The sequence below is a fragment of the Spinacia oleracea genome, unplaced genomic scaffold (genome assembly GCF_020520425.1).
Source record: "Spinacia oleracea cultivar Varoflay unplaced genomic scaffold, BTI_SOV_V1 SOVchr0_081, whole genome shotgun sequence".
Classification (NCBI taxonomy): domain Eukaryota; kingdom Viridiplantae; phylum Streptophyta; class Magnoliopsida; order Caryophyllales; family Amaranthaceae; genus Spinacia; species Spinacia oleracea.
This window is the reverse complement of record NW_026614409.1, coordinates 4,302-26,723: the sequence shown is the minus strand read 5'-3', so window position 1 is coordinate 26,723 and position 22,422 is coordinate 4,302. Positions and strand designations below refer to the sequence as shown.

The 22,422-nt window shown below is 47.3% G+C and overlaps 1 protein-coding gene across 1 annotated transcript; it reads left to right on the top strand.

Moving 5' to 3' along the window:
* Nucleotides 1-878: 878 nt before the first annotated feature.
* Nucleotides 879-4,569, top strand: LOC130465176 (probable E3 ubiquitin ligase complex SCF subunit sconB). Its single transcript, XM_056834119.1, is given in 7 exon segments — nucleotides 879-989; nucleotides 1,086-1,193; nucleotides 1,362-1,657; nucleotides 1,659-1,710; nucleotides 1,795-1,992; nucleotides 2,081-2,162; nucleotides 4,313-4,569. Coding segments are annotated over 7 exon segments (948 nt in total). The 3' UTR covers nucleotides 4,414-4,569.
* The last annotated feature ends 17,853 nt before the right edge of the window (nucleotides 4,570-22,422 follow it).

Sequence of the window (22,422 nt, the reverse complement as noted above, 5' to 3'; positions counted from 1 at the left end):
GCATCTCGCCCGTCGCTGGTGGTTCTCGCCAGTCACCGTCGCCTCTGGGTCTCTCCCGTTGCCGGTGGTACTCCAGCAAGGGTCTGTTTCCTCGCCTCCTCACCGGTGGTCCCTTTCTCAAAAAACCACCTTCCCTGCTCGAAAAACCACCAATGAAGTCCATCCTTGCTCGAAAAACGAAGCTACTTTCCTCGGCCGGTGGTTCCAAGTGATATTGTTGCTCGCGAACCCTCTTCTCCGTCAATCCTCGCCGCTGCAAGTAACTTTCTTCCCTTTCCCTCTTGATTTTCGTTTTCAGAATTAGGGTTTGTTCATTTATATTAATTTTTTTTTTTGTGGCAAGTTGTTCATGGGGGAAGATTGAAGCTGCTATTTCCTGGTAGACCTGTATGTTGAAAATTCCAATTTTTATTTGGCGTTATCCATTTTTGAGAAGAATGGTACGCAACTGCAGCGAATGCTGCTTCTACCTGTTTTAGGTTGAGCATTTTGTCAAACTTTATTTAGCCTTTTTCCATTCTAGATTATCTATTGTTGTTGAGCCTTGAGCCTTCCCTTCGAAGTTAGCTTATAGCTCGATAATGTTTTATGTCCTAGCTTGAAATGTGGACTTGATTAGGTACTTAGGTGTTTAAGTAATACTGATTGTTAATGCCCGCAGGCTTCTTAGGAGAAAGGAATTTGTATTTTTTATTTTGAATTACAATGAAATTGCATACTGATGTTTGCTTATTCGACGGTCTAGCTGCTATAGATTTAACTTTTATTAACTGGAATCTATGGACTTGTGGGGGTTTGATTCTTGTATATTATTCTGACTTGCTAAAATCTCTATCAGGTATGAGTTTAAAACAAATCATGGAGAATGGATCACTTCAATGAAACCAAAGTTTGGGGATAATGTATCCGGACGTGTTCGTACAACAATCAAGTCAGTACCTCAGAATGTAAAAAAGTTCTGTATAAAGTCCTCATATGGGAAACCAGCTGTGAGATTTTGGTAGGTAAGTACATCTCATTCAACCAATTTTTTGTTTGTTTTGGCATTTCTTGATTACTGTTTTGTTGTATGATGAGCTTGGTAGCTGATTGGTGGTTTGTTTACTTCTTCATGTGCACACGATATGCAGTGTATTTCCTTTGTTTTTGTCTTTGTCTTTTTTGTTTTTGTTCTGGCCGGGGCCGGGGCGGGGGTGGGGGTGGATTGAGTGTTTTGAGTCCAGCAACACTAGATCCATCTTCTGATTATGTCTCCTGTTATGCTATTATGAGATTCGTGTATGTTGATTTGTCCAACTTGATTTATAAATTATGAGAGTTAGATCGACAATTGAGCTGACTAATCTGTTGTATCTGTCAAGATATGGAGAGCATGGTGCTTAACTGTGCATTCAATTAGCCATGATTGCGGGGCCATTGCCCTAAATTATGAGACTGGTTTGTCATTTTTGAAGGGGAGTACTAATGGTCTGTTTATTGCTTGTTTTGTTTCTTTAGCTCTGTTAGTGGGGTTGCCAAGATATGGAGTATATGTTGCATTTTCTCCTGTAAGTGACAATGTAGCAACTGCCTCAGCTGATCGTACTGCAAAGTTGTGGAACACAGATGGCACTTTATTGAGAACATTTGAAGGTCATTTAGACCGCCTAGCTCGTATTGCCTTCCATCCATCTGAGAAGTATTCTTGCTTTGGAAGGCCACATCAAACCTGTAAATTTCTTCTCTAGTCATTAACATTTATTTTTGTGATGCTAACCCTGATTGTTGACTCAGGTTTTTTCTTTTTCCTCTCAGGTTTATGGAGTTGATTTCTCTCCTAATGGCTATCATTTGGCCACTGGTTCTGAGGATAACACTTGTCGGATTTGGGACTTGAGAAAGAAAAAGTCATTGTACATAATTCCTGCCCATTCAAAGCTTATTTCACAGGTCAAATTTGAGCCTCAGGAGGGATATTATTTGGTCACTGCTTCATATGATACAACTGTTAAGGTATGAGACTTGGCACTCAATTACTCTCAGTAGTCTGTTTTGTTAAGTTACAAGGAGTGTTTTGTATCATTTTGCCCTATTTCATCAGGTATGGTCATCTCGAGACTTCAAGCTTATCAGGACATTGTCAGGACATGAAGCAAGAGTTACACCCTTAGATGTCATAGGAGGTAAGATCTTTTCTCTTGGTAAACTGTAGTAAAAGTGATGCGTGCAAAATGGGAACTTATAGTAGCATCTCATTACAAGTTTATAACTGTCATCTTGGGATGGAATTATGGTAAAGTTTATGGAAGTTGCCACTCAAAAACTGAATTTGTTTAAATACGTTACATTCAACAACAGAGATAAAGTGAATGCAATTTGATATAAAATATTGTATGGGTAACCTATCTCTAAGATCTCACCTCTCTCACTAAGTCTCACTCCAGCGACAAATCTGAAATTTGACTACCTAAACAACCAAAATCCGCCGGGAAAACAGTAAATCCGGCGTGTCAAGGGAATAGGTGGCATGGTTGGGTCGTTATAGGTCATATATTGAGCTAAAATGACATTTTCGCTCCCAACTTTGAACTAAAGAACCTAAGGACTCATTTGATTCTTATTACATGACTAATATGCATAGTTTTAAGTTTCTAAAACTCATTCGAACCTATTTATGCACATTTATGGCTCGTTGGGTCGTTATAGGTCATATATAGAGCTAAAATGACATTTTCGCTCCCAACTTTGAACTAAAGAACCTAAGGACTCATTTGATTCTTATTACATGACTAATATGCATAGTTTTAAGTTTCTAAAACTCATTCGAACCTATTTATGCACATTTATGGCTCGTTGGGTCGTTATAGGTCATATATAGAGCTAAAATGACATTTTCGCTCCCAACTTTGAACTAAAGAACCTAAGGACTCATTTGATTCTTGTTACATGACTAATATGCATAGTTTTAAGTTTCTAAATCTCATTCGAACCTATTTATGCACATTTAAGGTTCGTTGGGTTGTTATAGGTCATATATAGAGCTAAAATGACATATATAGAGTTAACTTATTACATGATTAATATGATTATTTTTATGTTTCCAAGATTCAATCCAATCTATTTATGCACGTTTGAGACTTGTTTGGCCATTATAGGTCATATTTAGGCTAAAATGACGTTTTCGTTCACAACTTTGAACTAACGAACCTAAGGACTCACTTCCAACTTATTACATGATTAATATGATTTTTTTAAGTTTCCAAGACTCAATCCAATCGATTTATGAACATTTGAGACTTGTTTGGTCGTTATAGGTCATGTTTAGGCTAAAATGAGGCATTTTAGCTCCCAAGCTCCCAACTTTGAACTAACGAACCTAAGAACTCATTTCGAACTTACTACATGATTCATATGATTAGTTTTAAATTTCCAAGACTCAATCCAATCTATTTATGCACATTTGAGACTTGTTTGGCCATTATAGGTCATATTTAGGCTAATATGACATTTTCGCTCCCAACTTTGAACTAACAAACCTAAAAAATAATTTCAAACTTATTACATGATTCATATGATTATTTTTAACTTTTCAAAAATCAATCCGATCTATTATGCACATTTGAGACTTGTTTGGTCGTTATAGGTCATATTTAGGCTAAAATGAGACATTTTCGCTCCTAATCTTGAACTAAAGAACCTAAAGACTCATTTTAAACCCTTTACATGATTAATATGCTTAGTTTGAAGTTTCCAAGACTTATTCCAATCTATTTATGCACATTTAAGGTTTGTTTGGTCGTTATTGGCCATATTTAGGCTAAAATGAGCATTTTCTCTCCCAAATTTGAAATAAAGAACCTAAGGACTCATTTTAAACCTTTTAAATGATTAATATACTTAGCTTTAAGTTTCCAAGACTCGTTCCAATCTATTTATGCACATTTAAGGTTCATTGGGTCGTTATAGGTCTTATTTAGGCTGGATTGACATTTTCGCTCCCAACTTTGAACTAAAGAACCTAATGACTCATTTTAAACTTTTTACATGTTTAATATGCATAGTTTTAACTTTCTAAGACTCATTCCAATCTATTTACGCACATTTAAGGCTCATTGGGTCGTTATAGGTTTTATTTAGGCTAAAATGACATTTTCGCTCCCAAATTTGAGCTACATAACCTAAGAATTCATTTTATACCTTTTACATGATTAATATGCTTAGCTTTAAGTTTCCAAGACTATTAGGACATTGTTATTAGTTGCTTGAATGTTAAAGTGTGATATTTAATTTGAATTTAATCTAATGCTTAGTTGAAATTTCTGTTTTTGTAAAGGTCTACACTCCGAGGAATGCGCCTATACTAGTGAGGAAATTGATGTGGTTCGTGAGCAACCGGCTAAGTGTTTTACCCGCAAGTATTTACTATTGGCTTGAGCGCGCTTGATCGAGGTGGTTTAGTTGTTATAGAACAATCGTTTACATTAAAATGTATGCGTACATTGAAATTGGAACGTATATTTGAATGTAGTACGTGCACTTTGGTTTTGGGATATATATATATGTATACAAAACACCAGTTATTATTTTTTATATTTGTTCTACAGGTTACGATATTTTATTTATTGTTGTTGACAGGTTCCTATATTTGGTGCAAGACACCCTAGGTATAGATAAATAAAACTAAAATTTTCCCGCCAAAAGCACAGCTTTGTTGCAGGGGGCATATACTTGTTCGCTGCAACAAGTGTGTAAAATTAGGCAAAAATCAAGACTTGTTGCAGCGTACAAAATGATGTACGCTGCAACAGACTGGTTTGTTGCAGCGAACAAAATGATGTACGCTGCAACAGACTGGTTTGTTGCAGCGTACAAATAAAAGCCCGCTGCAACAAACCAGTCTGTTGCAGCGTACATCATTTTGTACGCTGCAACAAGTCTTAATTTTTGCCTAATTTTACACACTTGTTGCAGCGTACATGCAAATGTACGCTGCAAAAAAGTACTTTTCGCAGCGTACATTGTACGCTGCAACAAGTCAATACTTGTTGCAGGCCCCCCAGTTGCAGCATACGATGTACGCTGCAACAGGGGTCTAAAAGCCCGCTGCAACAAGGGTTTTTTCTACTAGTGTAGGGGCATAGTGGTCATTGTGTAATTGAAACTAGGTTTATGTATATACTAGTTTGTGGTCGTGCTAATGCACGAGACGTCTATAAGATTACAATGTTATTAAAAGAATGCATTGCATTAGATAAAAACAATTACAAAGTACTATGTATAATGGAAATGACAATAAACATCAAGTAGTTACGAACTTAACCAAGGAAGTAAACATTTATATGATAAATACGTTCTCTCAATGTTAGATAATTAAATTGTTGTTAGATGTCTAAGATATATAAATTATCATGCTCTAATAATGACGTAACATATTTTATAGCTACTGGTAAGTGACTTTGCTGAATTAATGGTATAGTATGATTTTATGGTTGTTCAACTCAAAAAATTTATTACATTTCCTTAAATAACGGTATTTGAGAGTCGGGGATTGGGGTTTTGAAGACCTCACATTCTCCCACCACTCTTCTTTAATAATATAGATATTAATGTATTACCTATTGAGCAATTGAGTTCAGAGTTGGTCTGGTGGTAATGATGAGGTTGATACCTTAAGTACGCTATCTCCCTCAGATATGGGTTTCAATCCTTGTCTAATGGATTTTTTTTTTCATTTTGTGAATTATTCGTAAAACTTTAATAATGGCTCAAAACTTGAGTTTTTGTGATAATAATGCCCCGTTTTTTTTTTGTTGGAAAACCTTACATGGGCATTAAGCTTAATTTTGGTGAATTTTTTTTTGCAAATTTTTTTTTTTCCCGGAAATGGGGAAAATAGGGGTAAAAACGGGGAAAATTCAAAGAAATCCCAAAAAATAGGAAAAGACATCTAAAAATATATAAAAAATATTGGTGTTAGGAATTTTTATTTTGGGACCTCGAGGGGTGCCCCGTGTGGTCTCGGGTTTCTATTTTAGGGGTAAAAACGGGGAAAATAAGGGGAAAATTCAAAAAAATCCCAAAAAATCCCAAAAAAATAAGAAAAGACATCTAAAAATATATATAAAATATTGGTGTTGGAAATTTTTATTTTGGGTGTTCCCGGGTTGCTATTTTAGGAAAGTTTTCGGGAAAATTCATTCATGATGTGTTTGTTGTTCATGCACAAACAATACCAAACCTAACATGTATTACTATTATTTACAAAACTTATATATATAGTTTACAAACCAAACCAAACCAAACCAAACATGTATCATTTATTATTTTTGTTGAATAAAACGGGAATTTTGGGGAAATAGGATAGGAGAACCAACCAACCATGTGGTTGAATTCATATTATGAAAATAGCAATCTTTTGGGGGCATTGGAGGCTACATTTAAGTCTTGAATGGTTTAACCCATCTTTTGAGACTTTCCCATGGTCGGAACCATCTCATTATTCGTATCGTCTGCTTATAGTCGGAGCAATGTGCATGTGGTCCGATCGTTTTGCCTTGGGCCATGCCTTGGGTCCGATTGTTGTGCCTTGGGCCATGCCTTTCCCTTGCGTGCTTATGGATGCCATGCCCTTGGTCCATGTCAATGCGATCGTTAGGAATGCAACACAGAAAACCATCACTCGCCCAAGGCCTGTATAGCACTTGGAGCAAACACTGAAGAGGTTTATCGGCGTGCGGTTCACGGAGCCCGCCAGCTAAAAAAACCAAACACCACTCACACGCGTAGCGTACCGCTTGGCCAAGAAACAACGAGCTTGCATCCCACGACCACAAAGTGGCCGCAAGGATGGGCTAGATGTCCCCCGACTAGCACCGTTTGACGTGAAAGAAACAAACAAATCGAGGCGGGACAACACTGGCTAAGGTTAGCTAACACAACGTCGACTAGAATTGGACTGCACCCACATGCCGCTTGATATCGCCCGCATCCGGGAACGGTCCGCATCGAGTTTCGGAAACATTAGCACACTAAAGCCAAAAGGGACAAGAGGTTTGTTCAAAGATCGACGACGAGATTTAGTCCGCTCTCTAGTGTGCTGCTTGGTCCTCTGCCCGCACACAAGAACAGTTCGAATCCGGTCATCGAGGCCCAAGCTCCCCTCGACTATAGTACCCGTTCCAGGTTTGCTCGAAGGAACGACGACGAGATTTAGTATGCTCTTGTGTGCTTCTTGGTCCGTCGCCCGCACACTAGAACACACCGTATCCGATCATGGATTCCCAAGCTCCCCTACAATACCTACGAGGTTTGTTCGAAGGATGACGTCAACTAGATTTTAGTCCGCGCTCGTGGGCTGCTCGGTCCGCTGCCCGCAAGAACAGACCGCATCCGGTCGACAAGTCCCAAACTCCCCTCCGCTAACCCATCCGAGAGACGACCGCGGGACCATTGCGGCATACGAAAAAACGAGGTCAAGTCGGGACGTTAGCCGTATTGCGGGCCAAATCCACCACCGTCATCCCCCGACTTTACGGAGCCGAAAAATTCCCTCAATGCATCGTTGGATTTTTTTTTCTGAACAACGAAAACTCAAGGTCAAGTCGGTACTATGGCCGTGTCGTAGGCCAATTCCACAACCGTCATCCCCCGAAATACTCCGTCATGCCTTACCTTGCTTGGGCCATGTCGTGCCCTTGCTTACCTTTCTTGGGTCATGCCTTGCCTTGCTTGGGCCATGTCGTGCCCTTGCTTACCTTTCTTGGGTCATGCCTTGCCTTGCTTGGGCCATGTCGTGCCCTTGCTTACCTTTCTTGGGTCATGCCTTGCCTTGCTTGGGCCATGTCGTGCCCTTGCTTACCTTTCTTGGGTCATGCTTACCTTGTTTGGGCCATGTCGTGCCCTTGCTTACCTTTCTTGGTCATGCCTTGCCTTGCTTGGGCCATGTCGTGCCCTTGCTTACCTTTCTTGGGTCATGCTTGTCTTGCTTGGGCCATGTCGTGCCCTTGCTTACCTTTCTTGGGTCATGTTTGCCTTGCTTGGGCCATGTCGTGCCCTTGCTTACCTTTCTTGAGTCATGCTTACCTTGCTTGGGCCATGTCGTACCCTTGCTTACCTTTCTTGGGTCATGCCTTGCCTTGCTTGGGCCATGTCGTGCCCTTGCTTACCTTTCTTGGGTCATGCCTTGCTTTGCTTGGGACATGTCGTGCCCTTGCTTACCTTTCTTGGGTCATGCCTTGCCTTGCTTGGGCCATGTCGTGCCCTTGCTTACCTTTCTTGGGTCATGCTTACCTTGTTTGGGCCATGTCGTGCCCTTGCTTACCTTTCTTGGTCATGCCTTGCCTTGCTTGGCCATGTCGTGCCCTTGCTTACCTATCTTGGGTCATGCCTTGCCTTGCTTGGGCCATGTCGTGCCCTTGCTTACCTTTCTTGGGTCATGCCTTGCCTTGCTTGGGCCATGTCGTGCCCTTGCTTACCTTTCTTGGGTCATGCTTACCTTGTTTGGGCCATGTCGTGCCCTTGCTTACCTTTCTTGGTCATGCCTTGCCTTGCTTGGCCATGTCGTGCCCTTGCTTACCTATCTTGGGTCATGCCTTGCCTTGCTTGGGCCATGTCGTGCCCTTGCTTACCTTTCTTGGGTCATGCCTTGCCTTGCTTGGGCCATGTCGTGCCCTTGCTTGCCTTTCTTGGGTCATGCCTTACCTTGCTTGGGCCATGTCGTGCCCTTGCTTACCTTTCTTGGGTCATGCCTTGCCTTGCTTGGGCCATGTCGTGCCCTTGCTTACCTTTCTTGGGTCATGCCTTGCCTTGCTTGGGCCATGTCGTGCCCTTGCTTACCTTTCTTGGGTCATGCCTTGCCTTGCTTGGGCCATGTCGTGCCCTTGCTTACCTTTCTTGGGTCATGCTTACCTTGTTTGGGCCATGTCGTGCCCTTGCTTACCTTTCTTGGTCATGCCTTGCCTTGCTTGGGCCATGTCGTGCCCTTGCTTACCTTTCTTGGGTCATGCTTGTCTTGCTTGGGCCATGTCGTGCCCTTGCTTACCTTTCTTGGGTCATGTTTGCCTTGCTTGGGCCATGTCGTGCCCTTGCTTACCTTTCTTGGGTCTTGCTTACCTTGTTTGGGCCATGTCGTGCCCTTGCTTACCTTTCTTGGGTCATGCTTACCTTGCTTGGGCCATGTCGTGCCCTTGCTTACCTTTCTTGGGTCATGCCTTACCTTGCTTGGGTCATGCTTACCTTGCTTGGGTCATGCCTTACCTTGCTTGGGTCATGCCTTACCTTGCTTGGGCCATGTCGTGCCCTTGCTTACCTTTCTTGGGTCATGCCTTGCCTTGCTTGGGCCATGTCGTGCCCTTGCTTACCTTTCTTGGGTCATGCCTTGCCTTGCTTGGGCCATGTCGTGCCCTTGCTTACCTTTCTTGGGTCATGCCTTGCCTTGCTTGGGCCATGTCGTGCCCTTGCTTACCTTTCTTGGGTCATGCTTACCTTGTTTGGGCCATGTCGTGCCCTTGCTTACCTTTCTTGGTCATGCCTTGCCTTGCTTGGGCCATGTCGTGCCCTTGCTTACCTTTCTTGGGTCATGCTTGTCTTGCTTGGGCCATGTCGTGCCCTTGCTTACCTTTCTTGGGTCATGTTTGCCTTGCTTGGGCCATGTCGTGCCCTTGCTTACCTTTCTTGAGTCATGCTTACCTTGCTTGGGCCATGTCGTACCCTTGCTTACCTTTCTTGGGTCATTCCTTGCCTTGCTTGGGCCATGTCGTGCCCTTGCTTACCTTTCTTGGGTCATGCCTTGCTTTGCTTGGGACATGTCGTGCCCTTGCTTACCTTTCTTGGGTCATGCCTTGCCTTGCTTGGGCCATGTCGTGCCCTTGCTTACCTTTCTTGGGTCATGCTTACCTTGTTTGGGCCATGTCGTGCCCTTGCTTACCTTTCTTGGTCATGCCTTGCCTTGCTTGGCCATGTCGTGCCCTTGCTTACCTATCTTGGGTCATGCCTTGCCTTGCTTGGGCCATGTCGTGCCCTTGCTTACCTTTCTTGGGTCATGCCTTGCCTTGCTTGGGCCATGTCGTGCCCTTGCTTGCCTTTCTTGGGTCATGCCTTGCCTTGCTTGGGCCATGTCGTGCCCTTGCTTACCTTTCTTGGGTCATGCTTCCTTTGCTTGGGCCATGTCGTGCCCTTGCTTATCTTTCTTGGGTCATGCCTTGCCTTGCTTGTGCCATGTCGTGCCCTTGCTTACCTTTCTTGGGTCATGCCTTGCCTTGCTTGGGCCAAGTCGTGCCCTTGCTTGCCTTTCTTGGGTCATGCTTACCTTGCTTGGGCCATGTCGTGCCCTTGCTTACCTTTCTTGGGTCATGCCTTGCCTTGCTTGGGCCATGTCGTGCCCTTGCTTACCTTTCTTGGGTCATGCTTCCCTTGCTTGGGCCATGTCGTGCCTTTGCTTACCTTTCTTGGGTCATGCCTTGCCTTGCTTGGGCCAAGTCGTGCCCTTGCTTGCCTTTCTTGGGTCATGCTTACCTTGCTTGGGCCATGTCGTGCCCTTGCTTACCTTTCTTGGGTCATGCCTTGCCTTGCTTGGGCCATGTCGTGCCCTTGCTTACCTTTTTTGGGTCATGCTTACCTTGCTTGGGCCATGTCGTGCCCTTGCTTACCTTTCTTGGGTCATGCCTTGCCTTGCTTGGGCCATGTCGTGCCCTTGCTTACCTTTCTTGGGTCATGCTTCCCTTGCTTGGGCCATGTCGTGCCCTTGCTTACCTTTCTTGGGTCATGCCTTGCCTTGCTTGGGCCATGTCGTGCCCTTGCTTACCTTTCTTGGGTCATGCCTTGCCTTGCTTGGGCCATGTCGTGCCCTTGCTTTCCTTTCTTGGGTCATGCCTTGCCTTGCTTGGGCCAAGTCGTGCCCTTGCTTGCCTTTCTTGGGTCATGCTTACCTTGCTTGGGCCATGTCGTGCCCTTGCGTAGCTTTCTTGGGTCATGCCTTGCCTTGCTTGGGCCATGTCGTGCCCTTGCTTACCTTTCTTGGGTCATGCTTCCCTTGCTTGGGCCATGTCGTGCCCTTGCTTACGTTTTGTTGGGTCATGCCTTGCCTTGCTTGGGCCATGTCGTGCCCTTGCTTGCCTTTCTTGGGTCATGCCTTGCCTTGCTTGGGCCATGTCGTGCCCTTGCTTACCTTTCTTGGGTCATGCTTACCTTGCTTGGGCCATGTCGTGCCCTTGCTTACCTTTCTTGGGTCATGCCTTGCCTGCTTGGGCCATGCCGTGCCCTTGCTTGCCTTTCTTGGGTCATGCCTTGCCTTGCTTGGGCCAAGTCGTGCCCTTGCTTGCCTTTCTTGGGTCATGCTTACCTTGCTTGGGCCATGTCGTGCCCTTGCTTACCTTTCTTGGGTCATGCCTTGCCTTGCTTGGGCCATGTCGTGCCCTTGCTTACCTTTCTTGGGTCATGCCTTGCCTTGCTTGGGCCATGTCGTGCCCTTGCTTGGCTTTCTTGGGTCATGCCTTGCCTTGCTTGGGTCATGTCGTGCCCTTGCTTGGCTTTCTTGGGTCATGCCTTGCCTTGCTTAGGCCATGTCGTGCCCTTGCTTGCCTTTCTTTGGTCATGCCTTGCTTTGCTTGGGCTATGTCGTGCCCTTGCTTGCCTTTCTTGGGCCATGTCGTGCCCTTGCTTGCCTTTCTTGGGTCATGCTTTGCCTTGCTTGGGCCATGTCGTGCCCTTGCTTGCCTTTCTTGGGTCATGTCTTGCCTTGCTTGGGCCATGTCGTGCCCTTGCTTGCCTTTCTTGGGTCATGGATTGCCTTGCTTGGGCCATGTCGTGCCCTTGCTTGCCTTTCTTGGGTCATGCATTGCTTTGCTTGGGCCATGTCGTGCCCTTGCTTGCCTTTCTTGGGTCATACCTTGCCTTGCTTGGGCCATGTCGTGCCCTTGCTTAGAGCCAACAAATTTTATTTCAAAAAAAAATTTTTTAAAATATTTTTTTTGAATTTTTTTAGAATTTTTTTGATTTTTTTTTTTTTTTTTCAAAAAAATATTTTTTCGCGTCAAATCGGGTCTCGGACAAAAAATTATGCGTCAAATCCGTCGAATGATCCAAAATTTTCAATCCGTCTAATGTCATGGGCATGTGTGGTGTCGTAGGGGGGCCGACCATGCCCAACGGTGCCCAACGGTGCCCACAAGAGAGTTTTAAGCCAACCTTGACCATCCATCCTTCCACTCTCACCCTCCCCCTATAGAGGTTTATTTTGAATTAGCTAAATTTTCCTAGTGAACACCCAAGTGACAGTAACATAATAATGGCTCAAAACTTGAGTTTTTGTCATAATAATGCCCCGTTTTTTTTGTTGGAAAACCTTATATGGGCATTAAGCTTAATTTTCATGATTTTTTTTTTTCAAAAAAATTATTTTTGTTTTCCGAAAATAGGGAAAATAGGGGTAAAAACGGGAAAAATAAGGGAAAAATTCAAAAAAATCTCAAAAAAATCCCAAAAAATCCCAAAAAATTCAAAAAAAACCCAAAAAATTATTGGTGTTGAAATTTTTTATTTTTGGACCTAGGGGGGTGCCCGTGTGGTCCCGGGTTGCTATTTTAGGGGTAAAAACGGGGAAAATCCCAAAAAATTCAAAAAAATCCCAAAAAATCCGAAAAAATAGGAAAAGACATATAAATATATATAGAAAACATTGGTGTTGAAATTTTTTATTTTGGGACCTCGGGGGGTGCCCGTGTGGTCCCGGGTTGCTATTTTTGGAAAGTTTTCGGGAAAATTCATTCATAGTGGTCATTATTGTGCATGTGGTCCGATCGTTTTGCCTTGGGCCATGCCTTGGGTCCGATTGTTGTGCCTTGGGCCATGCCTTTCCCTTGCGTGCTTATGGATGCCATGCCCTTGGTCCATGTCAATGCGATCGTTAGGAATGCAACACAGAAAACCATCACTCGCCCAAGGCCTGTATAGCACTTGGAGCAAACACTGAAGAGGTTTATCGGCGTGCGGTTCACGGAGCCCGCCAGCTAAAAAAACCAAACACCACTCACACGCGTAGCGTACCGCTTGGCCAAGAAACAACGAGCTTGCATCCCACGACCACAAAGTGGCCGCAAGGATGGGCTAGATGTCCCCCGACTAGCACCGTTTGACGTGAAAGAAACAAACAAATCGAGGCGGGACAACACTGGCTAAGGTTAGCTAACACAACGTCGACTAGAATTGGACTGCACCCACATGCCGCTTGATATCGCCCGCATCCGGGAACGGTCCGCATCGAGTTTCGGAAACATTAGCACACTAAAGCCAAAAGGGACAAGAGGTTTGTTCAAAGATCGACGACGAGATTTAGTCCGCTCTCTAGTGTGCTGCTTGGTCCTCTGCCCGCACACAAGAACAGTTCGAATCCGGTCATCGAGGCCCAAGCTCCCCTCGACTATAGTACCCGTTCCAGGTTTGCTCGAAGGAACGACGACGAGATTTAGTATGCTCTTGTGTGCTTCTTGGTCCGTTGCCCGCACACTAGAACACACCGCATCCGATCATGGATTCCCAAGCTCCCCTACAATACCTACGAGGTTTGTTCGAAGGATGACGTCAACTAGATTTTAGTCCGCGCTCGTGGGCTGCTCGGTCCGCTGCCCGCAAGAACAGACCGCATCCGGTCGACAAGTCCCAAACTCCCCTCCGCTAACCCATCCGAGAGACGACCGCGGGACCATTGCGGCATACGAAAAAACGAGGTCAAGTCGGGACGTTAGCCGTATTGCGGGCCAAATCCACCACCGTCATCCCCCGACTTTACGGAGCCGAAAAATTCCCTCAATGCATCGTTGGATTTTTTTTTCTGAACAACGAAAACTCAAGGTCAAGTCGGTACTATGGCCGTGTCGTAGGCCAATTCCACAACCGTCATCCCCCGAAATACTCCGTCATGCCTTACCTTGCTTGGGCCATGTCGTGCCCTTGCTTACCTTTCTTGGGTCATGCCTTGCCTTGCTTGGGCCATGTCGTGCCCTTGCTTACCTTTCTTGGGTCATGCCTTGCCTTGCTTGGGCCATGTCGTGCCCTTGCTTACCTTTCTTGGGTCATGCCTTGCCTTGCTTGGGCCATGTCGTGCCCTTGCTTACCTTTCTTGGGTCATGCTTACCTTGTTTGGGCCATGTCGTGCCCTTGCTTACCTTTCTTGGTCATGCCTTGCCTTGCTTGGGCCATGTCGTGCCCTTGCTTACCTTTCTTCGGTCATGCTTGTCTTGCTTGGGCCATGTCGTGCCCTTGCTTACCTTTCTTGGGTCATGTTTGCCTTGCTTGGGCCATGTCGTGCCCTTGCTTACCTTTCTTGAGTCATGCTTACCTTGCTTGGGCCATGTCGTACCCTTGCTTACCTTTCTTGGGTCATGCCTTGCCTTGCTTGGGCCATGTCGTGCCCTTGCTTACCTTTCTTGGGTCATGCCTTGCTTTGCTTGGGACATGTCGTGCCCTTGCTTACCTTTCTTGGGTCATGCCTTGCCTTGCTTGGGCCATGTCGTGCCCTTGCTTACCTTTCTTGGGTCATGCTTACCTTGTTTGGGCCATGTCGTGCCCTTGCTTACCTTTCTTGGTCATGCCTTGCCTTGCTTGGCCATGTCGTGCCCTTGCTTACCTATCTTGGGTCATGCCTTGCCTTGCTTGGGCCATGTCGTGCCCTTGCTTACCTTTCTTGGGTCATGCCTTGCCTTGCTTGGGCCATGTCGTGCCCTTGCTTACCTTTCTTGGGTCATGCTTACCTTGTTTGGGCCATGTCGTGCCCTTGCTTACCTTTCTTGGTCATGCCTTGCCTTGCTTGGCCATGTCGTGCCCTTGCTTACCTATCTTGGGTCATGCCTTGCCTTGCTTGGGCCATGTCGTGCCCTTGCTTACCTTTCTTGGGTCATGCCTTGCCTTGCTTGGGCCATGTCGTGCCCTTGCTTGCCTTTCTTGGGTCATGCCTTGCCTTGCTTGGGCCATGTCGTGCCCTTGCTTACCTTTCTTGGCTCATGCTTCCTTTGCTTGGGCCATGTCGTGCCCTTGCTTATCTTTCTTGGGTCATGCCTTGCCTTGCTTGGGCCATGTCGTGCCCTTGCTTACCTTTCTTGGGTCATGCCTTGCCTTGCTTGGGCCAAGTCGTGCCCTTGCTTGCCTTTCTTGGGTCATGCTTACCTTGCTTGGGCCATGTCGTGCCCTTGCTTACCTTTCTTGGGTCATGCCTTGCCTTGCTTGGGCCATGTCGTGCCCTTGCTTACCTTTCTTGGGTCATGCTTCCCTTGCTTGGGCCATGTCGTGCCCTTGCTTACCTTTCTTGGGTCATGCCTTGCCTTGCTTGGGCCAAGTCGTGCCCTTGCTTGCCTTTCTTGGGTCATGCTTACCTTGCTTGGGCCATGTCGTGCCCTTGCTTACCTTTCTTGGGTCATGCCTTGCCTTGCTTGGGCCATGTCGTGCCCTTGCTTACCTTTCTTGGGTCATGCTTACCTTGCTTGGGCCATGTCGTGTCCTTGCTTACCTTTCTTGGGTCATGCCTTGCCTTGCTTGGGCCATGTCGTGCCCTTGCTTACCTTTCTTGGGTCATGCTTCCCTTGCTTGGGCCATGTCGTGCCCTTGCTTACCTTTCTTGGGTCATGCCTTGCCTTGCTTGGGCCATGTCGTGCCCTTGCTTACCTTTCTTGGGTCATGCCTTGCCTTGCTTGGGCCATGTCGTGCCCTTGCTTACCTTTCTTGGGTCATGCCTTGCCTTGCTTGGGACATGTCGTGCCCTTGCTTACCTTTCTTGGGTCATGCCTTGCCTTGCTTGGGCCATGTCGTGCCCTTGCTTACCTTGCTTGGGCCATGTCGTGCCCTTGCTTACCTTTCTTGGGTCATGCCTTGCCTTGCTTGGGCCATGTCCTGCCCTTGCTTACCTTTCTTGGGTCTTGCTTACCTTGTTTGGGCCATGTCGTGCCCTTGCTTACCTTTCTTGGGTCATGCTTACCTTGCTTGGGCCATGTCGTGCCCTTGCTTACCTTTCTTGGGTCATGCCTTACCTTGCTTGGGTCATGCTTACCTTGCTTGGGTCATGCCTTACCTTGCTTGGGTCATGCCTTACCTTGCTTGGGCCATGTCGTGCCCTTGCTTACCTTTCTTGGGTCATGCCTTGCCTTGCTTGGGCCATGTCGTGCCCTTGCTTACCTTTCTTGGGTCATGCCTTCCCTTGCTTGGGCCATGTCGTGCCCTTGCTTACCTTTCTTGGGTCATGCCTTGCCTTGCTTGGGCCAAGTCGTGCCCTTGCTTGCCTTTCTTGGGTCATGCTTACCTTGCTTGGGCCATGTCGTGCCCTTGCTTACCTTTCTTGGGTCATGCCTTGCCTTGCTTGGGCCATGTCGTGCCCTTGCTTACCTTTCTTGGGTCATGCTTACCTTGCTTGGGCCATGTCGTGCCCTTGCTTACCTTTCTTGGGTCATGCCTTGCCTTGCTTGGGCCATGTCGTGCCCTTGCTTACCTTTCTTGGGTCATGCTTCCCTTGCTTGGGCCATGTCGTGCCCTTGCTTACCTTTCTTGGGTCATGCCTTGCCTTGCTTGGGCCATGTCGTGCCCTTGCTTACCTTTCTTGGGTCATGCCTTGCCTTGCTTGGGCCATGTCGTGCCCTTGCTTACCTTTCTTGGGTCATGCCTTGCCTTGCTTGGGACATGTCGTGCCCTTGCTTACCTTTCTTGGGTCATGCCTTGCCTTGCTTGGGCCATGTCGTGCCCTTGCTTACCTTGCTTGGGCCATGTCGTGCCCTTGCTTACCTTTCTTGGGTCATGCCTTGCCTTGCTTGGGCCATGTCCTGCCCTTGCTTACCTTTCTTGGGTCTTGCTTACCTTGTTTGGGCCATGTCGTGCCCTTGCTTACCTTTCTTGGGTCATGCTTACCTTGCTTGGGCCATGTCGTGCCCTTGCTTACCTTTCTTGGGTCATGCCTTACCTTGCTTGGGTCATGCTTACCTTGCTTGGGTCATGCCTTACCTTGCTTGGGTCATGCCTTACCTTGCTTGGGCCATGTCGTGCCCTTGCTTACCTTTCTTGGGTCATGCCTTGCCTTGCTTGGGCCATGTCGTGCCCTTGCTTACCTTTCTTGGGTCATGCCTTGCCTTGCTTGGGCCATGTCGTGCCCTTGCTTACCTTTCTTGGGTCATGCCTTGCCTTGCTTGGGCCATGTCGTGCCCTTGCTTACCTTTCTTGGGTCATGCTTACCTTGTTTGGGCCATGTCGTGCCCTTGCTTACCTTTCTTGGTCATGCCTTGCCTTGCTTGGGCCATGTCGTGCCCTTGCTTACCTTTCTTGGGTCATGCTTGTCTTGCTTGGGCCATGTCGTGCCCTTGCTTACCTTTCTTGGGTCATGTTTGCCTTGCTTGGGCCATGTCGTGCCCTTGCTTACCTTTCTTGAGTCATGCTTACCTTGCTTGGGCCATGTCGTACCCTTGCTTACCTTTCTTGGGTCATGCCTTGCCTTGCTTGGGCCATGACGTGCCCTTGCTTACCTTTCTTGGGTCATGCCTTGCCTTGCTTGGGCCAAGTCGTGCCCTTGCTTGCCTTTCTTGGGTCATGCTTTGCCTTGCTTGGGCCATGTCGTGCCCTTGCTTACCTTTCTTGGGTCATGCCTTGCCTTGCTTGGGCCATGTCGTGCCCTTGCTTACCTTTCTTGGGTCATGCTTACCTTGTTTGGGCCATGTCGTGCCCTTGCTTACCTTTCTTGGTCATGCCTTGCCTTGCTTGGCCATGTCGTGCCCTTGCTTACCTATCTTGGGTCATGCCTTGCCTTGCTTGGGCCATGTCGTGCCCTTGCTTACCTTTCTTGGGTCATGCCTTGCCTTGCTTGGGCCATGTCGTGCCCTTGCTTGCCTTTCTTGGGTCATGCCTTACCTTGCTTGGGCCATGTCGTGCCCTTGCTTACCTTTCTTGGGTCATGCTTCCTTGCTTGGGCCATGTCGTGCCCTTGCTTACCTTTCTTGGGTCATGCCTTGCCTTGCTTGGGCCATGTCGTGCCCTTGCTTACCTTTCTTGGGTCATGCCTTGCCTTGCTTGGGCCATGTCGTGCCCTTGCTTACCTTTCTTGGGTCATGCCTTGCCTTGCTTGGGCCATGTCGTGCCCTTGCTTACCTTTCTTGGGTCATGCCTTGCCTTGCTTGGGCCATGTCGTGCCCTTGCTTACCTTTCTTGGGTCATGCCTTGCCTTGCTTGGGCCATGTCGTGCCCTTGCTTACCTTTCTTGGGTCATGCTTGTCTTGCTTGGGCCATGTCGTGCCCTTGCTTACCTTTCTTGGGTCATGTTTGCCTTGCTTGGGCCATGTCCGTGCCCTTGCTTACCTTTCTTGGGTCTTGCTTACCTTGTTTGGGCCATGTCGTGCCCTTGCTTACCTTCTTGGGTCATGCTTACCTTGCTTGGGCCATGTCGTGCCCTTGCTTACCTTTCTTGGGTCATGCCTTACCTTGCTTGGGTCATGCTTACCTTGCTTGGGTCATGCCTTACCTTGCTTGGGTCATGCCTTACCTTGCTTGGGCCATGTCGTGCCCTTGCTTACCTTTCTTGGGTCATGCCTTGCCTTGCTTGGGCCATGTCGTGCCCTTGCTTACCTTTCTTGGGTCATGCCTTGCCTTGCTTGGGCCATGTCGTGCCCTTGCTTACCTTTCTTGGGTCATGCCTTGCCTTGCTTGGGCCATGTCGTGCCCTTGCTTACCTTTCTTGGGTCATGCTTACCTTGTTTGGGCCATGTCGTGCCCTTGCTTACCTTTCTTGGTCATGCCTTGCCTTGCTTGGGCCATGTCGTGCCCTTGCTTACCTTTCTTGGGTCATGCTTGTCTTGCTTGGGCCATGTCGTGCCCTTGCTTACCTTTCTTGGGTCATGTTTGCCTTGCTTGGGCCATGTCGTGCCCTTGCTTACCTTTCTTGAGTCATGCTTACCTTGCTTGGGCCATGTCGTACCCTTGCTTACCTTTCTTGGGTCATGCCTTGCCTTGCTTGGGCCATGTCGTGCCCTTGCTTACCTTTCTTGGGTCATGCCTTGCTTTGCTTGGGACATGTCGTGCCCTTGCTTACCTTTCTTGGGTCATGCCTTGCCTTGCTTGGGCCATGTCGTGCCCTTGCTTACCTTTCTTGGGTCATGCTTACCTTGTTTGGGCCATGTCGTGCCCTTGCTTACCTTTCTTGGTCATGCCTTGCCTTGCTTGGCCATGTCGTGCCCTTGCTTACCTATCTTGGGTCATGCCTTGCCTTGCTTGGGCCATGTCGTGCCCTTGCTTACCTTTCTTGGGTCATGCCTTGCCTTGCTTGGGCCATGTCGTGCCCTTGCTTGCCTTTCTTGGGTCATGCCTTGCCTTGCTTGGGCCATGTCGTGCCCTTGCTTACCTTTCTTGGGTCATGCTTCCTTTGCTTGGGCCATGTCGTGCCCTTGCTTATCTTTCTTGGGTCATGCCTTGCCTTGCTTGTGCCATGTCGTGCCCTTGCTTACCTTTCTTGGGTCATGCCTTGCCTTGCTTGGGCCAAGTCGTGCCCTTGCTTGCCTTTCTTGGGTCATGCTTACCTTGCTTGGGCCATGTCGTGCCCTTGCTTACCTTTCTTGGGTCATGCCTTGCCTTGCTTGGGCCATGTCGTGCCCTTGCTTACCTTTCTTGGGTCATGCTTCCCTTGCTTGGGCCATGTCGTGCCTTTGCTTACCTTTCTTGGGTCATGCCTTGCCTTGCTTGGGCCAAGTCGTGCCCTTGCTTGCCTTTCTTGGGTCATGCTTACCTTGCTTGGGCCATGTCGTGCCCTTGCTTACCTTTCTTGGGTCATGCCTTGCCTTGCTTGGGCCATGTCGTGCCCTTGCTTACCTTTTTTGGGTCATGCTTACCTTGCTTGGGCCATGTCGTGCCCTTGCTTACCTTTCTTGGGTCATGCCTTGCCTTGCTTGGGCCATGTCGTGCCCTTGCTTACCTTTCTTGGGTCATGCTTCCCTTGCTTGGGCCATGTCGTGCCCTTGCTTACCTTTCTTGGGTCATGCCTTGCCTTGCTTGGGCCATGTCGTGCCCTTGCTTACCTTTCTTGGGTCATGCCTTGCCTTGCTTGGGCCATGTCGTGCCCTTGCTTTCCTTTCTTGGGTCATGCCTTGCCTTGCTTGGGCCAAGTCGTGCCCTTGCTTGCCTTTCTTGGGTCATGCTTACCTTGCTTGGGCCATGTCGTGCCCTTGCGTAGCTTTCTTGGGTCATGCCTTGCCTTGCTTGGGCCATGTCGTGCCCTTGCTTACCTTTCTTGGGTCATGCTTCCCTTGCTTGGGCCATGTCGTGCCCTTGCTTACGTTTTGTTGGGTCATGCCTTGCCTTGCTTGGGCCATGTCGTGCCCTTGCTTGCCTTTCTTGGGTCATGCCTTGCCTTGCTTGGGCCATGTCGTGCCCTTGCTTACCTTTCTTGGGTCATGCTTACCTTGCTTGGGCCATGTCGTGCCCTTGCTTACCTTTCTTGGGTCATGCCTTGCCTGCTTGGGCCATGCCGTGCCCTTGCTTGCCTTTCTTGGGTCATGCCTTGCCTTGCTTGGGCCAAGTCGTGCCCTTGCTTGCCTTTCTTGGGTCATGCTTACCTTGCTTGGGCCATGTCGTGCCCTTGCTTACCTTTCTTGGGTCATGCCTTGCCTTGCTTGGGCCATGTCGTGCCCTTGCTTACCTTTCTTGGGTCATGCCTTGCCTTGCTTGGGCCATGTCGTGCCCTTGCTTGGCTTTCTTGGGTCATGCCTTGCCTTGCTTGGGTCATGTCGTGCCCTTGCTTGGCTTTCTTGGGTCATGCCTTGCCTTGCTTAGGCCATGTCGTGCCCTTGCTTGCCTTTCTTTGGTCATGCCTTGCTTTGCTTGGGCTATGTCGTGCCCTTGCTTGCCTTTCTTGGGCCATGTCGTGCCCTTGCTTGCCTTTCTTGGGTCATGCTTTGCCTTGCTTGGGCCATGTCGTGCCCTTGCTTGCCTTTCTTGGGTCATGTCTTGCCTTGCTTGGGCCATGTCGTGCCCTTGCTTGCCTTTCTTGGGTCATGGATTGCCTTGCTTGGGCCATGTCGTGCCCTTGCTTGCCTTTCTTGGGTCATGCATTGCTTTGCTTGGGCCATGTCGTGCCCTTGCTTGCCTTTCTTGGGTCATACCTTGCCTTGCTTGGGCCATGTCGTGCCCTTGCTTAGAGCCAACAAATTTTTTTTCAAAAAAAAATTTTTTAAAATATTTTTTTTGAATTTTTTTAGAATTTTTTTGATTTTTTTTTTTTTTTTTCAAAAAAATATTTTTTCGCGTCAAATCGGGTCTCGGACAAAAAATTATGCGTCAAATCCGTCGAATGATCCAAAATTTTCAATCCGTCTAATGTCATGGGCATGTGTGGTGTCGTAGGGGGGCCGACCATGCCCAACGGTGCCCAACGGTGCCCACAAGAGAGTTTTAAGCCAACCTTGACCATCCATCCTTCCACTCTCACCCTCCCCCTATAGAGGTTTATTTTGAATTAGCTAAATTTTCCTAGTGAACACCCAAGTGACAGTAACATAATAATGGCTCAAAACTTGAGTTTTTGTCATAATAATGCCCCGTTTTTTTTGTTGGAAAACCTTATATGGGCATTAAGCTTAATTTTCATGATTTTTTTTTTTCAAAAAAATTATTTTTGTTTTCCGAAAATAGGGAAAATAGGGGTAAAAACGGGAAAAATAAGGGAAAAATTCAAAAAAATCTCAAAAAAATCCCAAAAAATCCCAAAAAATTCAAAAAAAACCCAAAAAATTATTGGTGTTGAAATTTTTTATTTTTGGACCTAGGGGGGTGCCCGTGTGGTCCCGGGTTGCTATTTTAGGGGTAAAAACGGGGAAAATCCCAAAAAATTCAAAAAAATCCCAAAAAATCCGAAAAAATAGGAAAAGACATATAAATATATATAGAAAACATTGGTGTTGAAATTTTTTATTTTGGGACCTCGGGGGGTGCCCGTGTGGTCCCGGGTTGCTATTTTTGGAAAGTTTTCGGGAAAATTCATTCATAGTGGTCATTATTGTGCATGTGGTCCGATCGTTTTGCCTTGGGCCATGCCTTGGGTCCGATTGTTGTGCCTTGGGCCATGCCTTTCCCTTGCGTGCTTATGGATGCCATGCCCTTGGTCCATGTCAATGCGATCGTTAGGAATGCAACACAGAAAACCATCACTCGCCCAAGGCCTGTATAGCACTTGGAGCAAACACTGAAGAGGTTTATCGGCGTGCGGTTCACGGAGCCCGCCAGCTAAAAAAACCAAACACCACTCACACGCGTAGCGTACCGCTTGGCCAAGAAACAACGAGCTTGCATCCCACGACCACAAAGTGGCCGCAAGGATGGGCTAGATGTCCCCCGACTAGCACCGTTTGACGTGAAAGAAACAAACAAATCGAGGCGGGACAACACTGGCTAAGGTTAGCTAACACAACGTCGACTAGAATTGGACTGCACCCACATGCC